Source organism: Mesocricetus auratus, unplaced genomic scaffold, assembly GCF_017639785.1.
Source record: "Mesocricetus auratus isolate SY011 unplaced genomic scaffold, BCM_Maur_2.0 Super-Scaffold_100676, whole genome shotgun sequence".
NCBI classification, from domain to species: domain Eukaryota; kingdom Metazoa; phylum Chordata; class Mammalia; order Rodentia; family Cricetidae; genus Mesocricetus; species Mesocricetus auratus.
Window position 1 is genome coordinate 7985045 of NW_024429266.1, and position 22778 is coordinate 8007822.

Below are 22778 nucleotides of genomic sequence, written 5' to 3' on the forward strand. Positions count from 1 at the left end.
CTTTCCCAAATTCATGGCCTCTTTTTCTTCAATTATTATTCACACACACACACACACACACACACACACACACACACACATGCACACACGCACACATGCGCACAAATAAATACATAGATGCAACCTACTGACTCTATTTAGTGTTGCTTATTTATATATGTTTTGGGCTGATCACTTTGTTTTGAACAACCAATAGAGGGTGCATCTCTGGGAAAGTCTAATTCTTCATCTCTTAGCCATCACTAATGGCCTATAGGTCTTTATGTGGGAGCAGCGCCCTATGACATTTACCCCATCCTTGCTGGCATGTCACTGGTGTCCTTGTTCAGGTCTTCTTTAGGCAGCCATGTCATTGAGATTTCCTGAAGACTTTCAATAGTTCTTTCCATGCTGTGGACCAGGTGTGAAGACAGAAAACTAGATCAGAGTTTTTCCTACAAGTCTCTCTAATGTGCTTGGGTTCTGATAAGTTCTGATAGCTCTTTCCCCACAAGTTTCCTTGAGGTTTTGGCTAGATAAGTAAGATCCATCATTTATAAGAATTCTTCACCTGGGGTTTGATCTCTTTCTGAGGTATAGAAATAAGATGGCACAAGAAGGCTGATAGTCGTACCTTAGGCTGCAAGAATTTGTTTGCCACTTTTGTATGAATTCCTGCAGGGGAAGATGCATGACCTTCTGTGCTCCCTGTTGGCGGAAGACTCTTTGTTTTGGAAGTTGTGTATCAGGGGTAGGGTCCCCTTCATGAGATGGTCACCATGTCATAGGTCACAGACAGAAGAGGATATTTTGGTCACCAGAGACAGTGATTAAGACAAGACTTGATATTTCTTGAACTCTGATTCATTCCTTGATCTAGTAACAAGTGATCAAGCATAGGATAAATTCAGAAAGGCTTTCTGAAAGTATCTGTTGCATTTTAGTTATTGTTTGCACAAAATAGCAGCAAAACAGAGGCTGGATGGCGGCTGCTCAGCAGGAAGGACACCGCCCTTCCCAACTGTCTTCCTGTTCACGCTTAGTTCATTGAAGACGAATATTGATTTTCTAGTTTATAGACAAGAAGGTCAGGGTACAGAATATATACTGGAAAGTAGTGTGTAGGGACTCATTGTGGCATCTCACTGTTGACATCATGTGAGATGACAAGAGAGCCATCAAGACCAGTCTCATGGTGTTTGCTGTTGGGTGGAATGAGTGAATGGCTCATTTTTCTGACTCAGGGTGAGATGCATGGGAAAACAACTCTTCTTCTTTTAACAGAAATGTGCAGGATAATTGCTGCCTCCGCCCTCTTTACATTGATTTCAAGAGGGATCTTGGGTGGAAATGGATCCATGAACCCAAAGGGTATAATGCCAACTTCTGTGCTGGGGCATGCCCGTATCTGTGGAGTTCAGACACTCAGCACACCAAGGTGAGTAACTGAATTGTTTGTCTTTCCTACTCATGCCTCAGTCAGGAATGATAGTGACAATAATAATAATAATAATAACAATGCCAAACTCAATAGTTGTTGTGAAATACAACCTATATATTTAAGGTGAATATCTCTAAAACTTCGTTTGTCGGTGGTTGCTTTTTTTTTTTTTTTGATACATATCTCATTGTCCTGAAACTTACTATGTAGCCCAGGCTGGCCTTGAATTTATGGCATTCCTTCTGCTTTTGTCTCTCAAGTGTTGGGATTACAGGCATGTACTACCACATCCTTCTCTCTAAACCTTTATGATTATGACCCAAAGAGAACAAATAGCTAAATATTTTATCAAGTTTCTTCAATGAGGGCAGAGTGCTAAGTCAGCAAGAAGATCCAAAAATGGATCACATTCATCCCAGGCCTGGATGAGCACAAACTTTCTCTGTATTCATTAGTGAGTTTCCTCTTTGTGGCTCATGGTGTAGAATTTTAGAGATGGGAAGGACTTCAGACATGGTCTCGTTCAAACAAAATTTTTCATAAAACAAAGAAATTAGATTTAGATTGTGTGGGTGCCTTGCCCAAGATGAAAGCGAGACCAGTGATAGGCCAGAGGTTGGACTGCAGCCCTGTTTGTTTTATAATCCGGTCCCCATTGCTCCCTCTTTCTGAGCTTAATTCCTAAAATGTGGCAGCAAGTAGAGGTTTCTGCTCTGCTCTTTACGCCCCTGTAAATCTCCTTATTAAAGAGGCATTAGAAACATTGCCTTCACTGCAGGGTAGGAAAATGAATCTGCTGCCAGAGCGATCGCGTTTGGCCGAATTCAAGACTTGGGGGTTTATCAATTATTTTAGGCAATCTGTGTTATAAAAAGTGGCTCTTCCTGCTTATGAACAACTACGTATTAGTGGAACATGAGGTCCATTTACTTATAAATGCCTGCCTGGACTGGAATTGAAATGGACAAACATGGCTTCCCCTCCTCCAGTCATTTTCCCAGTGCCCCTGTAGGCTTGGCACTCAGGGGTGACCACGTGCTTGGCCATGTGAGGGAAGCTGGCTCATGCCTGTCCCTTTGTCTGAGCTCTTTGGCCAGCCCACTTCATCTGGACTGCAACAGCAGTAGCTGTAACTCAGGCAGGGTCCTGTTGCCAAGTCGAAACGTAATTCTCCTCCCTGATACACAGAGGGAGTGTGTGAAGCCTGGGGCCAGGCTTGTTTTTCAAGGAGAAGGAAGAATAACTGTCATGGTCACAAATATGTGGTTTGGACAGTTCCCCAAGAAGCCAGAGGTAGCCTAATAAAGTAGTCAGTGTTGCTGCGCTCAACAGGTCTCTTGTCTTCAGTTGAAAACATCCCAGGGAATCTCGAGGAAAAGGTCACTTGTTTGACTAACACATTAATGGCATCCTTAGAAATGTTTCTGTCATCACTGGGTAACCTACACACTCCCATCAACAAGAGCCACACACTCCTGTGATGGAGACTGGGATAAAGCTTCAGAACTACGTACAGCACTTTCTCTTCTACTGTAGGACTTGGTATTTAGTTCTTGAACTTAGTCATCCCCATTTAGCATGAGGAATGTTAATGGAGGGTTAGTTACTATTATTGTTTTAAGCAAAATAGAAGAAAGTGAACAATTGGAACCATAGATTAGCTAGTTGGGTGGGGTAGAGCATGCCTGTAATTCCAGAATTCAAGTGGCTGAGGCAGGGGTATTGTGAGTTTAAGGCCAACCAGGGCCACATAGTGAGTTCAAGGCCAGCCTGGTCTATTACATAGTGTGGGCTACAAAGGAAGATTTTTGTATCAAAGTGAAATGAAACAAAGAATCCATGTGGCTTTCATGCTGCTTTTTCCTCCATTCTTTATGTCACTGTAATTATAAGAAGGATAAGTAAAGGGATTCTTTAAAAATGAAACTGTAAGTGACATCTCATTGGCCTGTGAAGACATTTAACAGGAAGTTATCCTGCTGCAGGCAGTCATAATTTCTATACCCGAGTGTAGGTTACAGTTTTACAAGAACTTCAGTGGGATATTTTATCCCTCTATTTGTCATTTTGCATGTGAGTCATATACTGGGCAGACAAGAGCTTCGTAGACTTACATGCATACACAAAGTGAGCAGTCCCTGAGTCAAGGAGCTCTTAACCAGTGTGGGAATGTAAAATAGGTATTCATGGGGCCTTGCTTCCAAGTTTATATAGAAACAAGAGCAAATAGCAGGAGGCCTGGGGTCTTTGTGTAGCAAGGGACAGTAGATTTATTGGAAAAAATATGAAAATCTGCTAACTGAAGAATTTGACATGCTTTTTATGGAATTTTATGAAATCATTTGTTTAATTTGTACAAAAAGAACAAAGGCAACCTGTGGGAAAAGTCTAAATTGGACATTACTAAGGGTGCAAGCCAATCTGACCATAACTTAGAGGTAAGAAAAAAGTAGCTAAGATTGCCTCCTCAGTGGCCCGGAGCTGAGGAGATGACTCAGTGGGTAAAATACTGTAAGTACGAGAACCTGGAGTTCACATCCCCATCAACCACATAAAAGCTGTGGTGATGTGGTGATGTACTCTTTCTTATAAACTCAGAGATGTGGGTTTATAAGAGGTAGGAGGATCCCCGGAACTCGCTGACCAAGCCAGCCTAGCCAAATCAATGAGCTACAGGTTCAATGAGAGATCAGCCTAATGGAGAGATATATGGATGACAGATAAATAGAAGGATAGACAGATAGACAGATAGGTAGACAGACAGACAGATGATGAAGTGGAGAGAGACTGATGAAGACACACTCCATCAACCACTGGCCCCTGCTTGCAGGTACATACACATGCATGTAAGCACAAAGTTTAAAAACCAATGGAACTAATCACTGGCTTGCTTGTGTGTGTGTCCCTGTGTCGTGTCACTCAGGTCCTCAGTTTGTACAATACCATAAATCCGGAAGCTTCTGCTTCTCCTTGCTGTGTGTCCCAAGATCTGGAGCCTCTCACCATCCTCTACTACATTGGCAACACACCCAAGATCGAACAACTTTCCAACATGATTGTCAAGTCTTGCAAATGCAGCTAAGGTCCTCAGAAAGGCCACGACACGAAAACCACGGTGACAATGACACGAAAACCACGGTGACGACGACAAGAAAACCACGGTGACGATGACGATGTTTGTGACACGAGGGAATTTTGATTCATCAGTGTTTAGAGAAATCGGAGAAAAATCGGTACTAGTTCAAACATTTTGCGAGCTTGTGTTTTGTTCGTTAAAACTGGCATCTGAGATTACAGCAGCAGCAACAACAAAAAAGAAAACATGGAAGGCTTTAGTCTGCATTTCACCTACTTTTTGTGAGAGACACAAAAAGGAAATGTCTTTTTTTTAAAGGAAAAAATAAACACTGGAAGAATTTGTTAGTGTTAATTATGTGAAAGAAAAAACAAAACAAACAGGAAAATCCGTTCAGCGGAGTTGTATGTATTGTCTCCACCCTCACCTCAGCCCTGCTTCTTTCCTGGATCCTCAGTATTGCTCTGCAGCACACACTCTCCCCGTCCCTTCCTCTGAGCTCTCAGTGGGTTATTTATTGTGTGTTACTATATAATGAACCGTTCACTGCCCTTGGAAAACAAAACAGGTGTATAAAGTGGAGACCAAATACTTGGCCATAAACTCATGGATGGCTCAAGGAATTTGAACTCAAATGAGCTGGAAAAACAGGAGGTCATATGGGATGAAGCCCTCTTGAGTCCTTATATGACCGAGCAAATCTGCGAAAGCATAGAAGCCCCAAGAAGATGCACTGTGCAGCAAGTGATAGCAGAGGCTTCCTGGACAGCCATACACTGAGAAGGCCTGTTAACGAAGAAAACTTGGAGTCAGTGGGAATCTGGAAGCTTGCTTTTTTTTTCTCGTTTAATTGTAAATGGTTCTTTGCCAGTTTAAGCAAGCCAGTGAAATGTTGACCTGTTTTGATGTGTATTGTCAGACTTTGGACCGTGAAGTGTCTGGAGAGCTCTGATACAGGTTGTTTTCCTTTGTCCTGGTATATGTAATCACAGTGATACTATTAAAATAGGTGGGTCTAGAAGCCAGCATAATTGAAAACACATCTGCAGATCCGTTTTTACAAACCGTTAAATCAAAACATTAACTACTTTATGTGTAATATGTAGATCCATGCCATATTTTGATATTCTGTAATAATGATTATGGTTTAGATTGAACTTAAATTTGACTCTCTTTTTTAATGATCATTCAAGATTGTATGTTTGTTTCCTTTAGCTGGCCAGTACCTTTGAATAAAACCCCTAGATTTTGACTTGCACTACAAATTCATTTTTTTAAAAATAATATTTCCTCTGCTTGTCGTTTATGTATTGACCATTTAATGACCTAAGATACCTGGATTCATTTCCCCCTCTTTCCTGTTCTTTTCTGAAAGACGAAACACAAAGACAAACGAAAACAAAAAGGTGTGTTTGAGTTCTACGCTCTTCACCCATTTTTCTGTGTCAGTACTAGCTTGTCAAGCTGGATGACAGAGTTCTCCAAGGAAGACGGAGCTGTGTCAGTGCAGACAGTTGAACACAAAAATAGTTTCAGAGAGGGTTTAAGAATCTAAACTCAGAACCCTGGTAACTGGGCGAGGAAAAGTTTCTCTAGCTTTCTTTAATTCATATATTTGTGGAATTTTGTTGTTGTTAAAAAGCAGACAGTTAAAGAAAAAAAAGCACTTTTTTCTTTAATCAGGCTTTTGGTTCCATGGGGAGATTTGAAAGATAACACACATGGGTTGAGTTTTTCAAAGTGAGGAAAAAGTCCAGACCATCTTTTGTCATTTCGTTAATTTCCCCGAAGTTCTGGTCTTGAAAGAAATTCTTTGAAGGTTGAAAAGGCACAAGCCAAATTCTCCCTTGTCAAAATTTTCTTCCTTTCATCTGGGTGAGAATGCTCTATGGCTGAGGTTAGCTTTGGCTTAAGGAAATAGGTTGTCCTATTTTTCAGAGGTGGCACCTGGCAATGGGCTTTGTCACTTATGTAGCTTCAAAATACAAACTAAACCACAAGCAATATTTATGGTCTTATCCAGATATGGAATTTATAGAATATTTATGGCCAAAGGGAAAATACAGTGAGTTGTGAATACAAAGAGACTTTTTTTTTGATATGGTAAATCAAATAGTGGGGAGATTTTTCTCAAAATTCATGAAAATGAGGAAAGGGATTTGCAAACCAGAAGACAGACATCAAGCCCTGGTGAATGTCTCTTGTGTCCTGTGCAACACAAACCCAGATTTGCCTGTGTGTTCTTTTGCTGTCCCCTTCCACTCTTCTGTTATTTCTGTGTTATGACCCCCTTATTTCTGCAGGTATTTTCTCTCAGAGAAAATGACTGTTTTTGCTCTGTATGATTTTCTCTCTCCTTCTGAATGCACTGACTGTTCTTTTTGAAGGTTTCTTGAACTTTTCTCTCTGTCTCTTTTAAAGCCTGTGGGATCTACAGGTCTTTATTTCCCATTAGTAAATATCGCCATGGGAGAGGTAGTAGGAGTGGGGAGGGGCGTGTTAGTATATGGGTGGGGCAGCAGATTGTATGTGTTAAATGACAGTACAATTTTATGGTTGGCATGGTTTTTAAAGAATGGGAATATAAGAATAGCTGTTATGTGTTTTGATGACCAATTATGCTGTATTTTAACACAATGTATGTCTGGTTTTTGTGGTGCTCTAGTGGTAAATAAATTATTTCAGTTATACGTTGCTGTGTTCTTCCTGTCAAAGGATCATGTTTGATACCAGAAAACACATGTGACATGATGAGATGACTGTACCACTGGAAAAGGCTCTCTACTGTGCTTCTGTCACACAGCTGTTTACTCCAGAAATACCATGCTATGGCTTCAGAGCCAGGACATAGCTATCAAGGACCAAAGAAAGGCTTCACTGTCTTTTTATTTTCTCATTTATTGCTATTTGGTAATTGTTTGGGATTTAGTTTCCACCCAGCTTGACTGTCTACCAGGAAAAAAAATGCAGAGATATTTGGGCCATGATTAGGCTTTCTGGTTCTATGCTCTGCCAATCTGAAGGCCAAAAGAACCGGTCTAGACAGGATCCCCTGTCGCCCCATAACTTGGATAGTTACTGAGCCGGCCAGATATAACAAAAGCCATGTGCACTTTGGGGTCATTGCTTGAGAGCAGTTACTCCCGTCTCAGTTTTACCCATAGCTCTGTACACACCACACACACACACACACACACGCTGTTCCCTCAAATCTCCTTGGTTCTTACCTATGGTACCCCACTTACATGAGTTGCCAGCCTCTTAGTGTGGAATTGTGATAAATTAGATGAGACTCAGTCTGCTCTTCTTGCTTTTCCAATGCAAGATCTTAGTTGGTGCCCGGTGTGCTGTCCACATGTCACAGAAACAAGGCATGAGTTTGAGCGTGGAGGTGGAATGGAGGACAGGTCCCTTCTCTGCCATCTTGCCACTGTTTCTGCCATCTCATCGTGTTTGATCTTAAGTGGAGGAAGCCTCCACTCTGATCTCAGTCCAGGGTTCTGTGGAGAGTGAGCTAGCCAAAACCTGTCACCCATCCTGCCTCATGTCACAATTAACTGATGGGGGAGAATGAAGAGGTAGCACAGGCCAGGCAACGAAAAAAAAAAACCCACCTAGGAGCCCCTAAGACATTAGAAATTTCCCCATTCACTCCTTTACTAACTGTATCTTTCTTCTCTTCCTTCCTTCCCCCACCACCCTGAGACAGGGTTTCTCTGTGTAGCCCTTGTTGTCCAGCTCTTTAGACCAGGCTGGCCTGGAACTCACAGAGATCTGCCTGCCTCTGCCTCCTGAGTGCTGGAGTTAAAGGCATGCACCACCATTGACCAGCTCTTCCCTCCCCCCTCCCTCCCTCTCTCCCTCCCTCCCTCCTCTTCTCTTTCTCTTCCTCTTCCTGTGGTGGTATGGGGACTGAATGCAGTATTCTGTACACTAATTAAATGTAGTCTGGCTGAGCCACACCCCCAGGTGTTTCATTATCTTTCAGTGAAGACAATCTCCGATTTGCAAATCTGCCTACTTGTGAATAGCCATTAGGGGGAACCCTGGGTGTTGTTTGTCTCATTACGAGCATCCATTTTGCTATTCTGTTAGGTTATGGCAGTCCTTGCAGTAACGAACTCTTCAATTCCAGACTGTACCTTGGGGCCACACATCTTTATCATGATACTCAATGTGTAAAACTTTCTAGACTCATATCTCTAGAATGGATCAAGCCATCAGTCATTCTTGAGGATATTTTGTAGTTTTGTAGACTAACCTTTTGATGACAGGACAGACCCAAAATTATTGAAAAATACCTACTTGTTATGGGAGAATAAGAGGGATCTCACAGAGGATTAATCACTACCTCACAACCATACAGTTTGCAAATGGAGGGTCTAGAACAGTGTCATTCAATACATGTGTCACATGTGGTCCATAGGAAATTAAGATACAGCCAATCGGACTTGAGGCAGGCTACAGGTATAAAATACCCACTAAAAATTTTAAGACTTAGGTAAAAAAAAACCATGCAAAACTTAGACTGTCTCAACATAATCATTTTTATACCTATTACATATCTAAATATTCTTGGGTATGCTTGAGTTTAAATAAAGCATGTTGTTAAAATTAATTTCACCTGGTTTTCTTTCTTTTTTCTTTTTTAAATTTAAATTAGAAACAAACTTGTTTTACATGTCAATCCCAGTTCCTTCTCCCTCCCCTCCTCCCCTGCCCCCCACCAACCTCCTATCCTATCCCCTTTTTGCTCCCCAGGGAGGGTGAGGCCTTCCATGGGGGATCTTCAAAGTCTGTCATATCATTTGGAGTAGGGCCTAGGCCCTTCCCAGTGTGTCTAGGCTGAGAGAGTATCCCTCTATGTGGGATGGTTTTCTTTAAAACTATTTTACATGGTTACTAAAAAGATTATTATTATTGTATTTTGAGTTGAGTTCTATTCTATGTGACAGTTCTGGCGTAGATTTTGTTTTTATTTTCTGTTTTGTGAGATGGGATCTCACTATGTACCCCAGGCGGTCTCATCCTCACAGTGCTGGGATTACAGGTGTCTCCCCTAGCACATGTATAGAATTTGATAACTCTCTGCTTGGAAACAAAGGCAAGCTAGTTCCACAAACTGTGCTATTATTATCAACCTTTGTTTTTGTAATTAATGTGTGATTGAACAATATTAGGGTCTACCCTGTGAAAGTGCACTTTTGATCAGTCAACCTAACACCAAGTCCTCAATGACAAAGGTCAGAAGGAAAATATGGACCTTTCATAAGCCTCAGTGTTCAAGTTCCTATATGATTGGTGGTTGCCTACCTGCAACAGAGTGGGGCAAATCAACCTCTTCCTGAGGATATTGTACTATTGAACCAAATTCTTTCAACCCATAAAGGCTACATTAATGTTCCAGTGGCAGCCTTTCCTACAAAAACAAAATGGGAATACTCACCATGAAAGCTTAATTCACTGGTTTTGAGACAACATTGATTTTTCAGCAAAGAAGATATGCAGCATGGCTCTAGCTTTTGGACCTTTAAGGGGTGGAGTCAGATTTCTATCCCTAGGGTTCTTAACCCCAAATTAGCATATTTCACTCACAAGTAAAAGTTAGAGGCTTATGGGGTACACACAGAAATGAAAAACCAGGACATGTAGCCTGCAAGATCATTCTGGAATACTCATCTTTAGGAACTAATTACCTTGTTTCTATCAAAGGTTGTGACTGTGCTTCTAGTAAAATTCAGACTTAATTCTTTCTTTATTTACCTCTAAAGTTGCCAGCTCCATTCTCTATTGCTTCCCTTGGCTCTGCAGGCCCATTCTGTGATGAAGGAAAATAAGTCCCTGAGTTTACTAACATTCCAGGTCAAAGGCAACAGAGGAAACTTTACTTTCACAGTTCCTTTGAAATTGTATTTACTAGATGCTATAAAATTGGAGCAATTAATATGCATATTAGACCATGGAATCTATTTATGATCTGTTATGTATCTATCCTCTACCATCTTTGTAGGTTTATTATCAATCATTTTTGTAAACATCTATCACCTATCCATCATGTGGCCATCATCTTTTTCTATGTATCGTCTATCATTTATCTGTCATCTCTATTTATTTATCATCTATCTACCATCTACCATTTCTTTATCATTCACCAAACTTATCTATTATATCTATCATCTATCTGTATATCTATCTATCTATCATCTACCAACTTACCTTTCTAACTTTATGTGAGATTGCAAAGGAAAGGCTTCCCAGTGACCTTATCTTTAAAAGATTATTTTAGGCTTCTCTCCTAGTGAGCCTTTATTTCCCTGAAATTCTTTGTTGTTGATTTTTTTCAGCAAGTGCTGGCTGTTTGGAGAAGAGTTGACTGTGTTCCTGTAATTGGGTAGAGACCTAATAAAAGAACAGAATGTACCAAGGGATGCTTTGTGTTGTGTGGTCAGAACTAGAGAAGTGGTCCACCCAAAGAGAGTAGACACAATGAAATGAAGAAAAATCAGTGGTTAAAAAAAAGGTCCAATATAATCTCTCAGGCTTTCTCCCTCAGAGTAGGATTTTCTCTGCTGCAGATGCCAGCTCAGCTAAAAGAACACAGGTGTGTCACTCGGTTAACATTCCCAAGCTCCAGCCAGCCATGGTGACAGGGACCCTTTCCATAGGCCCAACGCTCTGTTCTGAATCATATGGCAGCTCCTGCGTCTGGGGATGCTGGGAGCAAACAAGCTAAGCAGTTATGCAATCCAAAGCTGTCCTAAAGGCAGTGTGAAGTCATGCAGCTTGGCCCCTTCTCAAGTGTGGGTGGAACATGAATTTCTTCACTCGAAACAGAATTAAACAGTACGGAAAACTGAACAGAACTTTCAACCAAATGGCAGTGCTGGACCAAGCTTCCCTTTGCCATGTGCGTGTCTTCCCCTTGCTCATGGGGTGGTATTTGAAGGGACCTTGGGCTATGTTTAGGCTCCTACAAAGAGGACACCTAAAAAGAAGCTGGGGAGTGAGCGCTGAGGAGTCTTCAGGAGGCCAGGCAACCTCTGGAGTTTATTTTCTTCTTGTGGATCTGACAGTCTAGTATGAAAATAAGAAGCAGTGGACATATCTTCATTGCTATATGGAGTGTGAAGATACATAAACACACTTAAGTATGTACTTGCATAATCATAAGCATATACTGTATGTGTGTGTCTCTCTAAATATATACATACATATACATGGACACACACATATATGTGTGTATGTATTTAATTTCCTTAAGGGTGCAGCATAAGAAATAACTACAACCCAAGGATTTAAGATTTGATAGCAACTCATTCACTCCCCTTTGAGAACCTAGACCAAATGAGATAAAGGAAGACCTCCAGGCAGGATGGGATTGGAAGGGCAGAAGAGAAGAAGGTGGGGGTGGACCAGAAATGGAGGAGAGACACTGAGCACCTACTATGAGACCAACATCCCTAATGAAGACTACAATGTCTGTGTGGAATATGGGGATACACTCCTGTAACCTCAGCACTTAGTAGGGTGATGCAGATTAGATTACCACAGGGTTCAAGACCAGCCTGGTGTGCATAGTGAGTTCCAAGCCAGTCTCAACTGCTGAGTGACACACTGTCTCAAACAGCACGCAAGCAAAACTGGGACAAAGTACAAAAAGACAGAGCAAATGCGCTAACGGGGCTTAGTTTCAAGCATGGGAGTCAGGAAGGAGCCTGGCCGTGTCGCTGGTTTCAGATGCCTGTAAGAGGGCTGCTTGCAGAAGTGCTGTGGTTCCTGGGTCTGGGGAATGCTACACCCTCCTTCCCAGGAATGTCAGAATAGTGAGCACGTCAACTCAGTGCTCCCAATTCCTGGACTCCTGCTTATTTCCCACTCCTGTTTTTGTTGGGGCTAGAGAGAGATGGTTCAATGGTTAAGACCAGGCTGCTCTTCCACAGGATCCAGGGTGGATTTCCAGCATGTACATAGTGGTGCACAACTGTCTGTAACTCCAGTTCAGGGGATCTGACACCATCTTCTGTGCCCACAGGCCAGGCATTGCAAGCATGTGGCGTACACGCAGACAGAACACCTACTCACATACACATAAATAAGTGAAACCTATTCAAATATGTTAGTTAAGTTGAGGGGAAGCACAGGCAGGGCTGTGGCATCACCTTGCAAGCGACTTCTCAGTGGCTTCTTCTGGAAAGAAAACCATTGGGTGAGATGGCCCATGAAGTGGTTTTTCTGACTCTCAGGCTGCCCTTCTGTGTCATTCTCTGATTGGACCAACGGGCAGAGAACATCCAATCATAGGTTAATTTGCAAAGAAGTAGAATGTCTGAGTACATCCCAAGATGCCGAGGAAATTGGGACTCCCTCAAACTTACCCTGTGTGAGAGACCTTGTTCCTTGTGGTCGTTAATTTTGATGATTAGTGGACTAGATTTAGACTCACCCAGGGAATTAATAAGCCACACCTCTTGGGTGTATCACTGAGGGGGTTTCAGGGACACTCACCCTTGGGATGAGATACCTGAATATAGGTGGCACCGTCCTGTACATTATGACCCGGCTGATGTGAGAAAGGAATAAAGGAGAAAACCCTACAATAGGCACATGAGTGTTCTCTCTGCCTCCCCTCCCCCCTCCTCTTCCCCTCCTTCTCCTCTGTCCCCCTCTTCTCACTTCCCTCTCCTTCCCTCTTCTCTCCTCTCCTTCCTCCTCCCCCTCTCTCCTTTTCCCCTCTCCCTGGCTCTCCTCTCCCCTCCTTCTCCCTCTGGCTCTCCTTTTTGACTACCATAAGGTGTGGCCTGTTCTGCTCTGCCCCTCCCATCCCTGTAGCACAGAAGCCTCTAACCCTGCAAGTCAGGATAATTCCCTCCTTTCAAATATTTCTCTTGGGTGTTTGGTCACAGCAATGAGAAAGCTAAGTGGCTAACCCCTGCTCCTCAGCCAAGAGCATCCAATTCCCTCTAGCCCTCTTCCCCCACTCCCTTGGGATGCTTTACTTCATTTTCAGAAAGAAAACACACGTTTCCTGTCCCAGACTGGGCATGCACTGGGGAGTGGGGACGCTTTCCTGGTCTCCAGGTCAGAATCACTGATCAGGGGAGATGTACCCATGGGATTCACCTGCACCTCATCCTCGCCTATGTCTGATCCAGGTGACACCATCTGGTTCTAAAATCCATGGTATAAAAAGGGGAGGCCATAAAGGACAGCATACGTGTTTATAGCATCTAGGAGAAGAGGAAGACAAATTATTGTAGTTGCAGGAAAGCCCGTGGACCCGTGGATTCCAATGTTGGCCTCTGTGTCAATCTCACCCTGCTTACTTATATTGCATGGCATTGACACTCCTCTAGTTACATACGGAACCCGTCTGAGACAATAGGGGAAACAATATTTCTTGGTATCTTGGGTTTGGCCATGAAAGATAATAGTATAGTTTTTACCTGCTTTTCTTGCATTCAAGGAACTGGCCACTATAATATAGGAAACCCAAGCCATGTGAAGAAACCATGTTTCATGACTCCAGCTGAGGTCCAAGTTGACAGTCACATCAAAGCCTGCATCAGCAGATGGGCAAAGTTTTGAATGGCTTCTGTCATAGCCACTGACTGCCTCAAACTGCTCAAAGGACTTCAGACAGAAATTGTGCAGTTAATACCAAGAACTGCAAAAACCAATAACAATAAAAGCAATTGTTATTGTAGGTGGGTTTGCTTTTACAATTTCAGTTGCTGTGTGTCTCTCTGTGTGTGGACGTCAAAGGACAACTCGTGGCACTTGGTTCACTTCTTCCAGAATGTGGGTCCTTGGGATTGAATTCAGGTTATCAGGTTCTGTGGTAAGTACCTTCAAGCACTGAGCCATGCCTCCAGTCCTGTTCCTGTTTATATAAAGGGTCCATTTCACAACAAGTCCATATTGTGAGACTCTATGGGCCAGGATGGTGGGGTATACAATTCACTTTGTCAGTGTAACTCAGAGATGCTGAGGAGAGTGACCAGCAATTTCCAGAAAAGCTCAAGGAATGATATTCTGCATTAAAAACAACGGGTTTTATGAACCTCTTAAGGACCAGATAGTTTTGCTGGCAATAAGTAAATATCAGGGTTAGTTAGACCACACCATTAACCAACCTCCAAAAACATCCACAGCTATGGAAAGGAGCAAAATTCTCACTGCCTGCTGCAGGGTCATAGTCTTACCTGTTGCTGCTGATCCCAGGCCAGGGTGCAAGATAATTGGCAGTCCTCAGGATGACTTTGCAATGACAGCCCTGCTGAGATAATTTGGGAAAACACAAAGAATTTTCAGTAAAGATCACAACCACACACCCACACCTGTATTCTGATGCAGTCCCGTGCCACAAACATGTTCACATAAATGGGACCATTTCAGTGAGAGATGGTTTCCCATGATTCCTAGTCTTTGAAAGACTCTTAAAACTTTCAAGCAGAGGACAGATACCCATAATGTCTCATTGCAGCAAGCAGTCTTATGCTCGTTTATCCAAGAATCCCTATCACCTTGGCTTCGTGGTTTTTTGTTTGTTTGTTTACTTTTTAAACTTTTTATTGATTCTTAGTGGATTTCACGTCATGTATCCTGATCCCACTCATCTCCCTGTCCTCTCATCTCTTCCCTCTTCCCTTGTGATCCCATCCAAACAAAACAAAAACTTAAAAGTATAGCCAACAAAACAGAATAACGTATCTCAGTGAGGAAGCTATAGTGTGGCCCGGTGAGTCACATAGTACACCCTTTAGTCCATACATCTTTACTTGTAAGTGTTCCTTGTGAGGGATCATTGGCTTCATGTTTTAAGTAGGAGATGCTTTGTATGTCTGCCTAGCTCTCCAAATGCAAGGTTGCCGACCTATGAAGGACATCGTTTGCTTCAGTCCCATTGCATGGTGGGAGCCTGACCCAGTCTCTTGGGAAAATGTGAACTATCCATCACACGATGTTTAGAAGCTTACAGACTGTTATTTTCCCAAAAAGATGAGATAAAACGATTTCTTCACATGATGGCGCCTGAAAGAGACTGGAATGGAGGTTTGACAAACGGGGCTGTCTGTGATTCATCATATGAACTAGACATTTCCTGTGGGCCTTCGTTTTCTATGGGAATTTTCATGCTGGCTTCTCTTGAAGAGAGACCTTCCTTCCCTGGGGGCAGTTATTAATTGCCCCTCCCTAGCTGATGGAAAGTTCTGGTTTTGTAATTAGTTAACTCAATCTCATGGTAGAAACCACTTAAACTTGGCTAATTTTACCTCAAAAATTAAACAGATACATTACTAGCTTCAGATCCCCAGATAGTATTTTGAATTTTTTTTGTAACAGCATGTTGGTGTTTGACTGTATACCTTGAATGAGAATTGCTTGTGGAAAGAAGAAAGTTATCTGAATTTATGACATTTGAAATGATCTTTGCTGTACTTTGTTATTTGACCCAAAGATGTCTTTCTATTGGCGAGGGTAGCATAGCGGTAGAGTAAAGTAGCAAAGAATTGATCTATCCAAAGAGCCCTGCATTTATTAATAGGGCCACAATCTATCCCCAAGGAAAACAGACCTTAGATGAACATACAATGATGGCTTGACTACTGGATTCCAAGATTAAGTTCACAAAGCCTGGCACAGAAAATGTGTTCAACCCATGCCAGCATCTTCTCTTTTCCTTAGATGCTAGCCTCATGGCATCGCTCTTGGACAGATTCCATATATTCTGCAGCCTGTTACAAGGAGACCTTCTCAGCAGCTGTTACCTGGTCCTCAGGCAGTACTTGTATAAGTTGTTCTTCAATTAAGAGTCTCACAGGAAGGGTTGCCAGACCCTTGGACCCCTCATCTGTCCTAGCAACTCTGCGTTGTTAGCCCCTTCTCTTGGAAAGCTGCCCTGGTTACCACAGTGTCAGAATACTCCAGCGGGAAATTGCCATCATCTGATGCCCATGGGGTTGGAGGGAGGACCCCCCTCCATGGGAATAAGATAAGGCAGCAGCATCCTGAAAGCCAATGAAACTTGGGTACTTTAGGAATGTACTCATTAGGCCTCGTCCAGGATCTCAGTCCTTCCCATGGCAGAGCACAGTTGCTTCGAAGGAATGCACGGGTAAAACATTTTCCACATTTATCCCTCTGAAAGACTATGTTATATATGACAGCATTCCAATTTTGAAGCATGACTTATGCCAATCCACACAGGCAATTAAAGCTGACACATTCCATGGGCTATGGGTCAAGTGCTCAAAGAAACCCACAAAGGAAAACTTTACCAAAGAAAGGAATCCACCAGAGGCATGGCTAGAGGCTCACAGTGATTTGCCTTGCTGGGCTTCGCTGCTGTCTTGTCCCCTTAGCACCCCACCCCGTGTGTCTGGGTGCGAGGCGGTGGCTTGTTGGGTGCTATGGATTGCATTGTAATTGAGAGTGTTGGGGCAATGTGGTCATGGCCCATTGAAGCTGCACCTGTGGAGCACGGGGGCCCATTTGGAAGAAAGGATTGGTTAGAAACTTCCGTCGTGGCCAGGAAAGATGGCACACACCTGTAATCCTAGCACTTGGAGGACTGAGATAAGAGGATCTTAAGTTTCTTAGCTTTCAGAGAAAAGATTCCAACTTAAAAGCAAACAGTATTTTGTTTAGACAGCATGAAAAGAGCCGAGGATTGTTTATGGGTAGAGCACTGTGTTTGAGATAAATGTAAAGTAGAACCTTTATATGTTCCCAGTGCTCTCATATACAGAAGGCCATACAAAATTCCTCTTATAGTCAACTAATAAAGAAAATGTAATTTTTCATGATGCAAAAGGAAGCTTTATTTTTTTAAATGAGACTAGGGGAATATGGCCACAGATTATCTTGGCTTCTTCAGGACTGAATTTCAATGTCTGCCATGAGCATGTCCTGAGTCTCCATAAGCAAGTAGAATTTTCTTCTCCTTCCTCCTCTGCTGTTACTCAGAGCCCATTCTGTTACTGTATTTCACTGCAAATTGGCCTTCCTGAGTAGAGGGAAGGCACAGGGAATAAGCTAATGAAAGAAAAATAAAACTATTTTCAAGGAATGTAGTACATACCTCAGTCCCTTACATAAACAACCACAGCTTCCAAATTAGATGATCCTTATTAAAAAGTTAGGCTTCAGTTTTGTTTATTCATAACCCTTTTTTATACTTCTTGCCTCATAATTTGACTATACCTACTCTTTCCTTGACTCATCTTTTAGGGAGTAATACAATTATGAAAATGAATAATTCTGGGCTGAAGAGATGGCTCACTCAGTACTCACTGTGCAAATGTGAGGCCCCGAGTTCAGATCCCCAACACTCATGTGAAAAAAATCTAAGTGAAGCATTGTATGCTTGTCATTCTAGCTAGGAGCTTGTTCCTACCTGAATCAATACCACTCAGGTTCAGTGAGAGAACTTGCCTCTAAAACAAAACAAAGAAAAAACAAAACAAAAAAATCCCAAAATATAAAGCAAAGCAAAGTCCAAACAACAACAACAACAACAATGTAGGGAGTGATGGGGGAAGACAGCTAACTTTGATCTCTTGCCTCTACATGTACGTGCACATACTTAGGGGTACACTTGTATAATCACTCATGTTCATACACTCAAACATGGGTACAGAGTTAGCATTTCTTGGGTTGTGAGATGTAAGACAGCCTCTGTTTATAGAAGGGCAACATTGAGTTTGATTGTTCCAGATGTAAAACAAGATAAGAAAACCCAAAAACCATAGCATGGACTACGTACAGATGCCTATGAAATAGCACAATTCCTAGACACTAGGGGAAAGAGTCTCAATAAACAGCAACCTACACAGAAAGGCAGTGCGGGGACCTTGATTCCGTTTTCTAGGGATGTAGCTAGAATGGTTCTGGCCCCCAAACCAGAAGATGCTACCTGTATCCTGGCTTTGGTTAAGCCGCTCCAACAGATGCGTGGGTGAGCTCCACAGATTCATCCCTCAAATTCCATAGGATCCCCCACCACATGTCTATTTCAATCATTCCAGAATCTATGGAATGAATGAAATGAATTTTAGATCAAAATAATTATCATTTTAAAATAGAATATATACACGAATTTTAATTGTTGAGAAACCTTGCGTTCGTTTTCAAAGAGTCCTGTCTGTAAGATCATCTGTGTGCTCTGCTCATTGCAGCTCACATGGGCTTGTGTCCTGCCTCCGCATGTGGCTGGTGGCTAATGGATCAACCAGGGCTCCACTGCCACTACCAACACAGAGAAACAGAAACACAGAAATGTTGGTGAGGAATGTAAAATTTCCGAGCTGGTTATGCTAGTTATACTTTTTGACAACCTGACACAGACTAGGGTCACCTGAGTAGAGGGAACCACAGTTAAATAATCGCTCCCATCATATTGGTCCACAGGCGAGTCTGTGGAGTATTTTCTTTATTAATGATCGATGTGAGTGGGCCAATCCCACTATGGGTGATGTCACCACCAGGCAGATAGATGGTCCTGGGTTGTGTAAGAGCAATCTGAGCAAACAAAGGGAAGCAGCCCGTGACCAGCACATCTCTGGGGCTTCTGTCTCCCAGGTTCCTGCCTCCAGGTTCCTGCCTTGAGCTCCCTGCCCTGACTCCCCTCAGAAATGAATTGCGACCAAGAAGTGAAAGATGAAATGAACCCTTCCTCCCCAAGTTGTTTGGGTCATGGTGTTATTACAACAACTGAGAAGCAAACGAAGGCACTGAGGCAGGAAGAGCCCTGCAAATTCAAGGTCAGTCTGAATTACATAGAGTGTTCCAGACTAGTCGTGGCTCCGTGGAGAGACTCTGGGTCAAATCAAACAAAGAAGAATCATGAGTCACGGGTCTTAGGAGAAGCTAAGCGCACACAAGAAAGCAGGCGGTGGTCCCTTGAATCTGTGTCTTCATGCATTGTTTAAGTCAGACAAAAAAAGGTACCAAACAAGAGGCCATACCTTCTTGTCTGTGGGAAGCATTACCCATTTCTGTGTAATGTCCATGCAGTAGATGTATTGCTGATGCAAATAGCTCATTCTATTCAGAAGATAGCAACCTATGACCAATAAGCAAGGCCCAGGGCTTGGCAGGATTAAATGTAACCCAAAGGTCCTTCCTCTGTCATTAGGGTTCTAGCATTTGCTCTGCAGCATAGACCCTTGATGGTAGCTACTGACTTGAGGACTTTCTTAAGGGGAGGATTCCCAGGGGAAAAGTGTGTAGAACTTCCTTGGGCAGGTGGCCATGGCAGTTTGGCCACAGCTGTAGAAATGATATCAGACGAAAGTGTACTTAGCATATTGGGAATAAGATACGGTTCCTAGTTTCCTTGCACTAAGGCCTGGGCTTAGTTCCCTTTTTTGTGATCCCAAGGGGGTTTTGGTCTTAGTTCAGGTTTCTGTTGCTTCAACAAAACACCATGACCAAAAAGCAAGATGGGGAGGAAAGGGTTTATTTGGTTTACACCTCAACATCGCTGTTCATCAATGAAGGGAGTCAGGACAGGAACTCAAACAAGGCAGGATCCTGGAGACAGGAGCTGATGCAGAGGCCATGGATGGGTGCTGCTTACTGACTTGCTTCCAAAGGCTTACTCAACCTGCTTTCTTATAGAACCTAGGGCTATCAGCCCAGGGATGGCACCACCTACCATGGGCTGGGCCTTCCCACACTGGTCACTAACTAAGAAAATGCCTTACAGCTGAGTCTCATGGAGGCATTTCCTCAACTAGTCTCCTTCCTCTCTGACAACTCTAACTTGTGTTAAGTTGACACACAAAACCAGCCAGCACAGTCTTGCTCTGGAAACTCTTTAAGTTTCAGCCCTTCATCCTAAAAGTGGATCCCATTCATGCCATCCAGGCTTGTGACTCTCCTCTTCCTGTCCTAGAAGTCCTTAGAGCAAGACAAAAGGGAGAGTGATTTGTGATGCCACAGCAGCAGAGGTGACCTTGTGTGCAAAGGTAAATGTTCTTCCTTGTCACAAGAGTGGGGGTTCTAAAACAGACCGTCCAGAGAGCCAGGGGCAGAGCTCTGCGGAGTCACAGCAGTGTGCACACATAGCTATCTGGTGACTCACTACCAAATGCTTCCTAAAAGAGACTCCTTAAGTTACGGTAACATTTTAGAATGGTATTTATAGTGCCAATAGAAAATAGGAGGGGCTAGGGACTTGGAGCCTTGCCTCTTCCTCTGTGCCCTTGCTTTCCTGCCAGCTAGTTCTTTCTGTCAGTTTCCAAGCCTTCTTTGTCCCCTGATGGAAGGCAGAAACTGCAAGAGATGGTCTCCTGATGTCTAGGTGGGCCTGCTAGGGCTCCCCTTCCCCTCTGCCTCCTGCTCCCTCAGCTGTGAACTCCCAAGGCTGCTCTGGATCTCACCACAGCTTTTCAGTTTATTAGCAGTTCAGATGCACTGTCTTGAAACGACTGGGCAAGCCAGAAGCTATTCTGGTTTTCTTCCACTGTGAATGATATGTTTCTGTGACTTTCCAGTGGTTACCTAGGATATGACCAGAGGAGGCAGAGGACTGGTCCAGAGCCCTGCTCATCTCTGGAGAAGGCCTTACTTGTCAGTGGGATGTTATAGGTGAGTGCTTGGTTAGACACTCACTGACCCCTCCCCAGATGACCTCACAGTTTCCTCCCAGAACACCAGGACTTCTACACACATATCCTTATTTTAGATCTTCCCTAGGGGGCCACACAAATTTATATATCTGCCTACTGCTATGCTGCAGAATCCTAGAGCAATAAGCATATATTAGTCTGTATTGCATCCAGGACCATTAAATGCACACAAATAGTGTTTAACATAAGTAGGATAAATACACATCTAAATGAACATCTATTCACTTTTTGCTTTGTTTTTTTGGTAAGGAAAGAGATATAGGATCTGATGTGCTTTATATAATTCAACTTTTTTGTTTGTTTACTTGCTGTTTTTTTGTTTTTGTTGTTGTTTTTGAGACAAGGTTTTTCTGTGTAAACCTGGGTGTCCTGGAACTCACTTTTTGTATTCTTTGGATGCTTTAATGAAAAATAAACGTCAGGTTTGCTGTTAGGCACTGACTGTATCCATTTGTCTCCATTAGACTCTTTAACTTCCAGAGCTGTATGATAAGTGGGCATTACTATCACTGGTTACACATGAAATGGCTCAATCTGGGACATTAAGGGATATTCTCTAAAATCTCTCTGATTGTAATTGGTAAAGCTAACATTTGGGTCTCTGGGGGTCTTATTGTTTATGCTATCCTTCCGTTTCCCCAAACTTGTTTGTTATTGTGATAATAATGTTCCAACAGTGTGACTTAAACTAGGAAAATGTGCGTTAGTTGATTGTTGTAGTCAAGGTGTCTTAGGGTAGCTCCAGACTCCAACCTCCCACGAGCACCTCCTCAGGGCGGAGACTGCTGAGTTACAGGTGTGCACCGCCATGCCCGGCTTAGAGAGCATGTCTTTAAAAGAGAGAGTCATAGAACATGTGAGACTTGAAAAGCGAAAGTACATGTGGGGGAGCTAAAGGAAGACAGTGGGGGAGGGGGTGGATTAGGATGAAGTAGAATGACATTTATGCATAAAAATGCCATAATGAAACCCGCTACTTTGTCTGCTAACTTAAAACAAATACACAGGGAGCCAGTGGCTTAAGGAGAAGGAGAATATTCCCTTTTGAAAGAGAACACTCAAAGAATTAGTACTCAAAATAAGTGAAGAGTTCCCTGAAGAGTTTTGAAATTTATTGTTATTATGGAAAATTTCAAACATACACCAAAGTACTAAGAAGGGTGCAGAAGCCTCTCTCCGCTCCACCTTAGACTGGCCTAGATCTCTACCTACATTCTCTTTCTTTCCCCTAGATTCTTTGAAAGAAATTCCAGATATTTTCATTAATTGACTAGGATTTTTTGTCAGTGAATAGGAATATAACTATGCTCGGATGACTTGGATGAAAGCAGCTAGAGAAACTGGTTTCTTCCAGGAGCCAGAGCCATCCACCCACTGCTCTGTCTAGAGTGGGCTGGGATTCCTTGCTGCCTTTACAGCCCACTCGCTCTTTAGAGGCAGCTGATGTCCCCTCCTAATGCAATGTGGGAGACCTCTGTGGAGTGCTCAGGGTCAGTACAAGTGAGGGAAATTTTCTAGTGTCATTATGTTCTTTTCCACTATCGATTTCATATGCAATATCATGTAAGGAATCTTCATTCTTTTCAATGACCTGTCTGACAAATTTTCAGAGACTGGACATTGATATTGGCATCAGGAGGGATAGCAT

General features: G+C 42.7%; 1 protein-coding gene across 2 annotated transcripts in view; it reads left to right on the forward strand.

Moving 5' to 3' along the window:
• Positions 1-7186, forward strand: part of Tgfb2 (transforming growth factor beta 2) — an 82842-nt gene extending 75656 nt beyond the window's left edge. For both annotated transcript variants that reach the window (XM_005082438.4, XM_005082439.4), the window contains 2 exons: positions 1264-1417; positions 4344-7186. In XM_005082438.4, coding sequence (XP_005082495.1) covers positions 1264-1417; positions 4344-4502 — 313 coding nt within the window. In that variant the 3' untranslated portion in view covers positions 4503-7186. The remainder of the gene's footprint in view (positions 1-1263; positions 1418-4343) is intronic.
• Positions 7187-22778: the final 15592 nt, after the last annotated feature.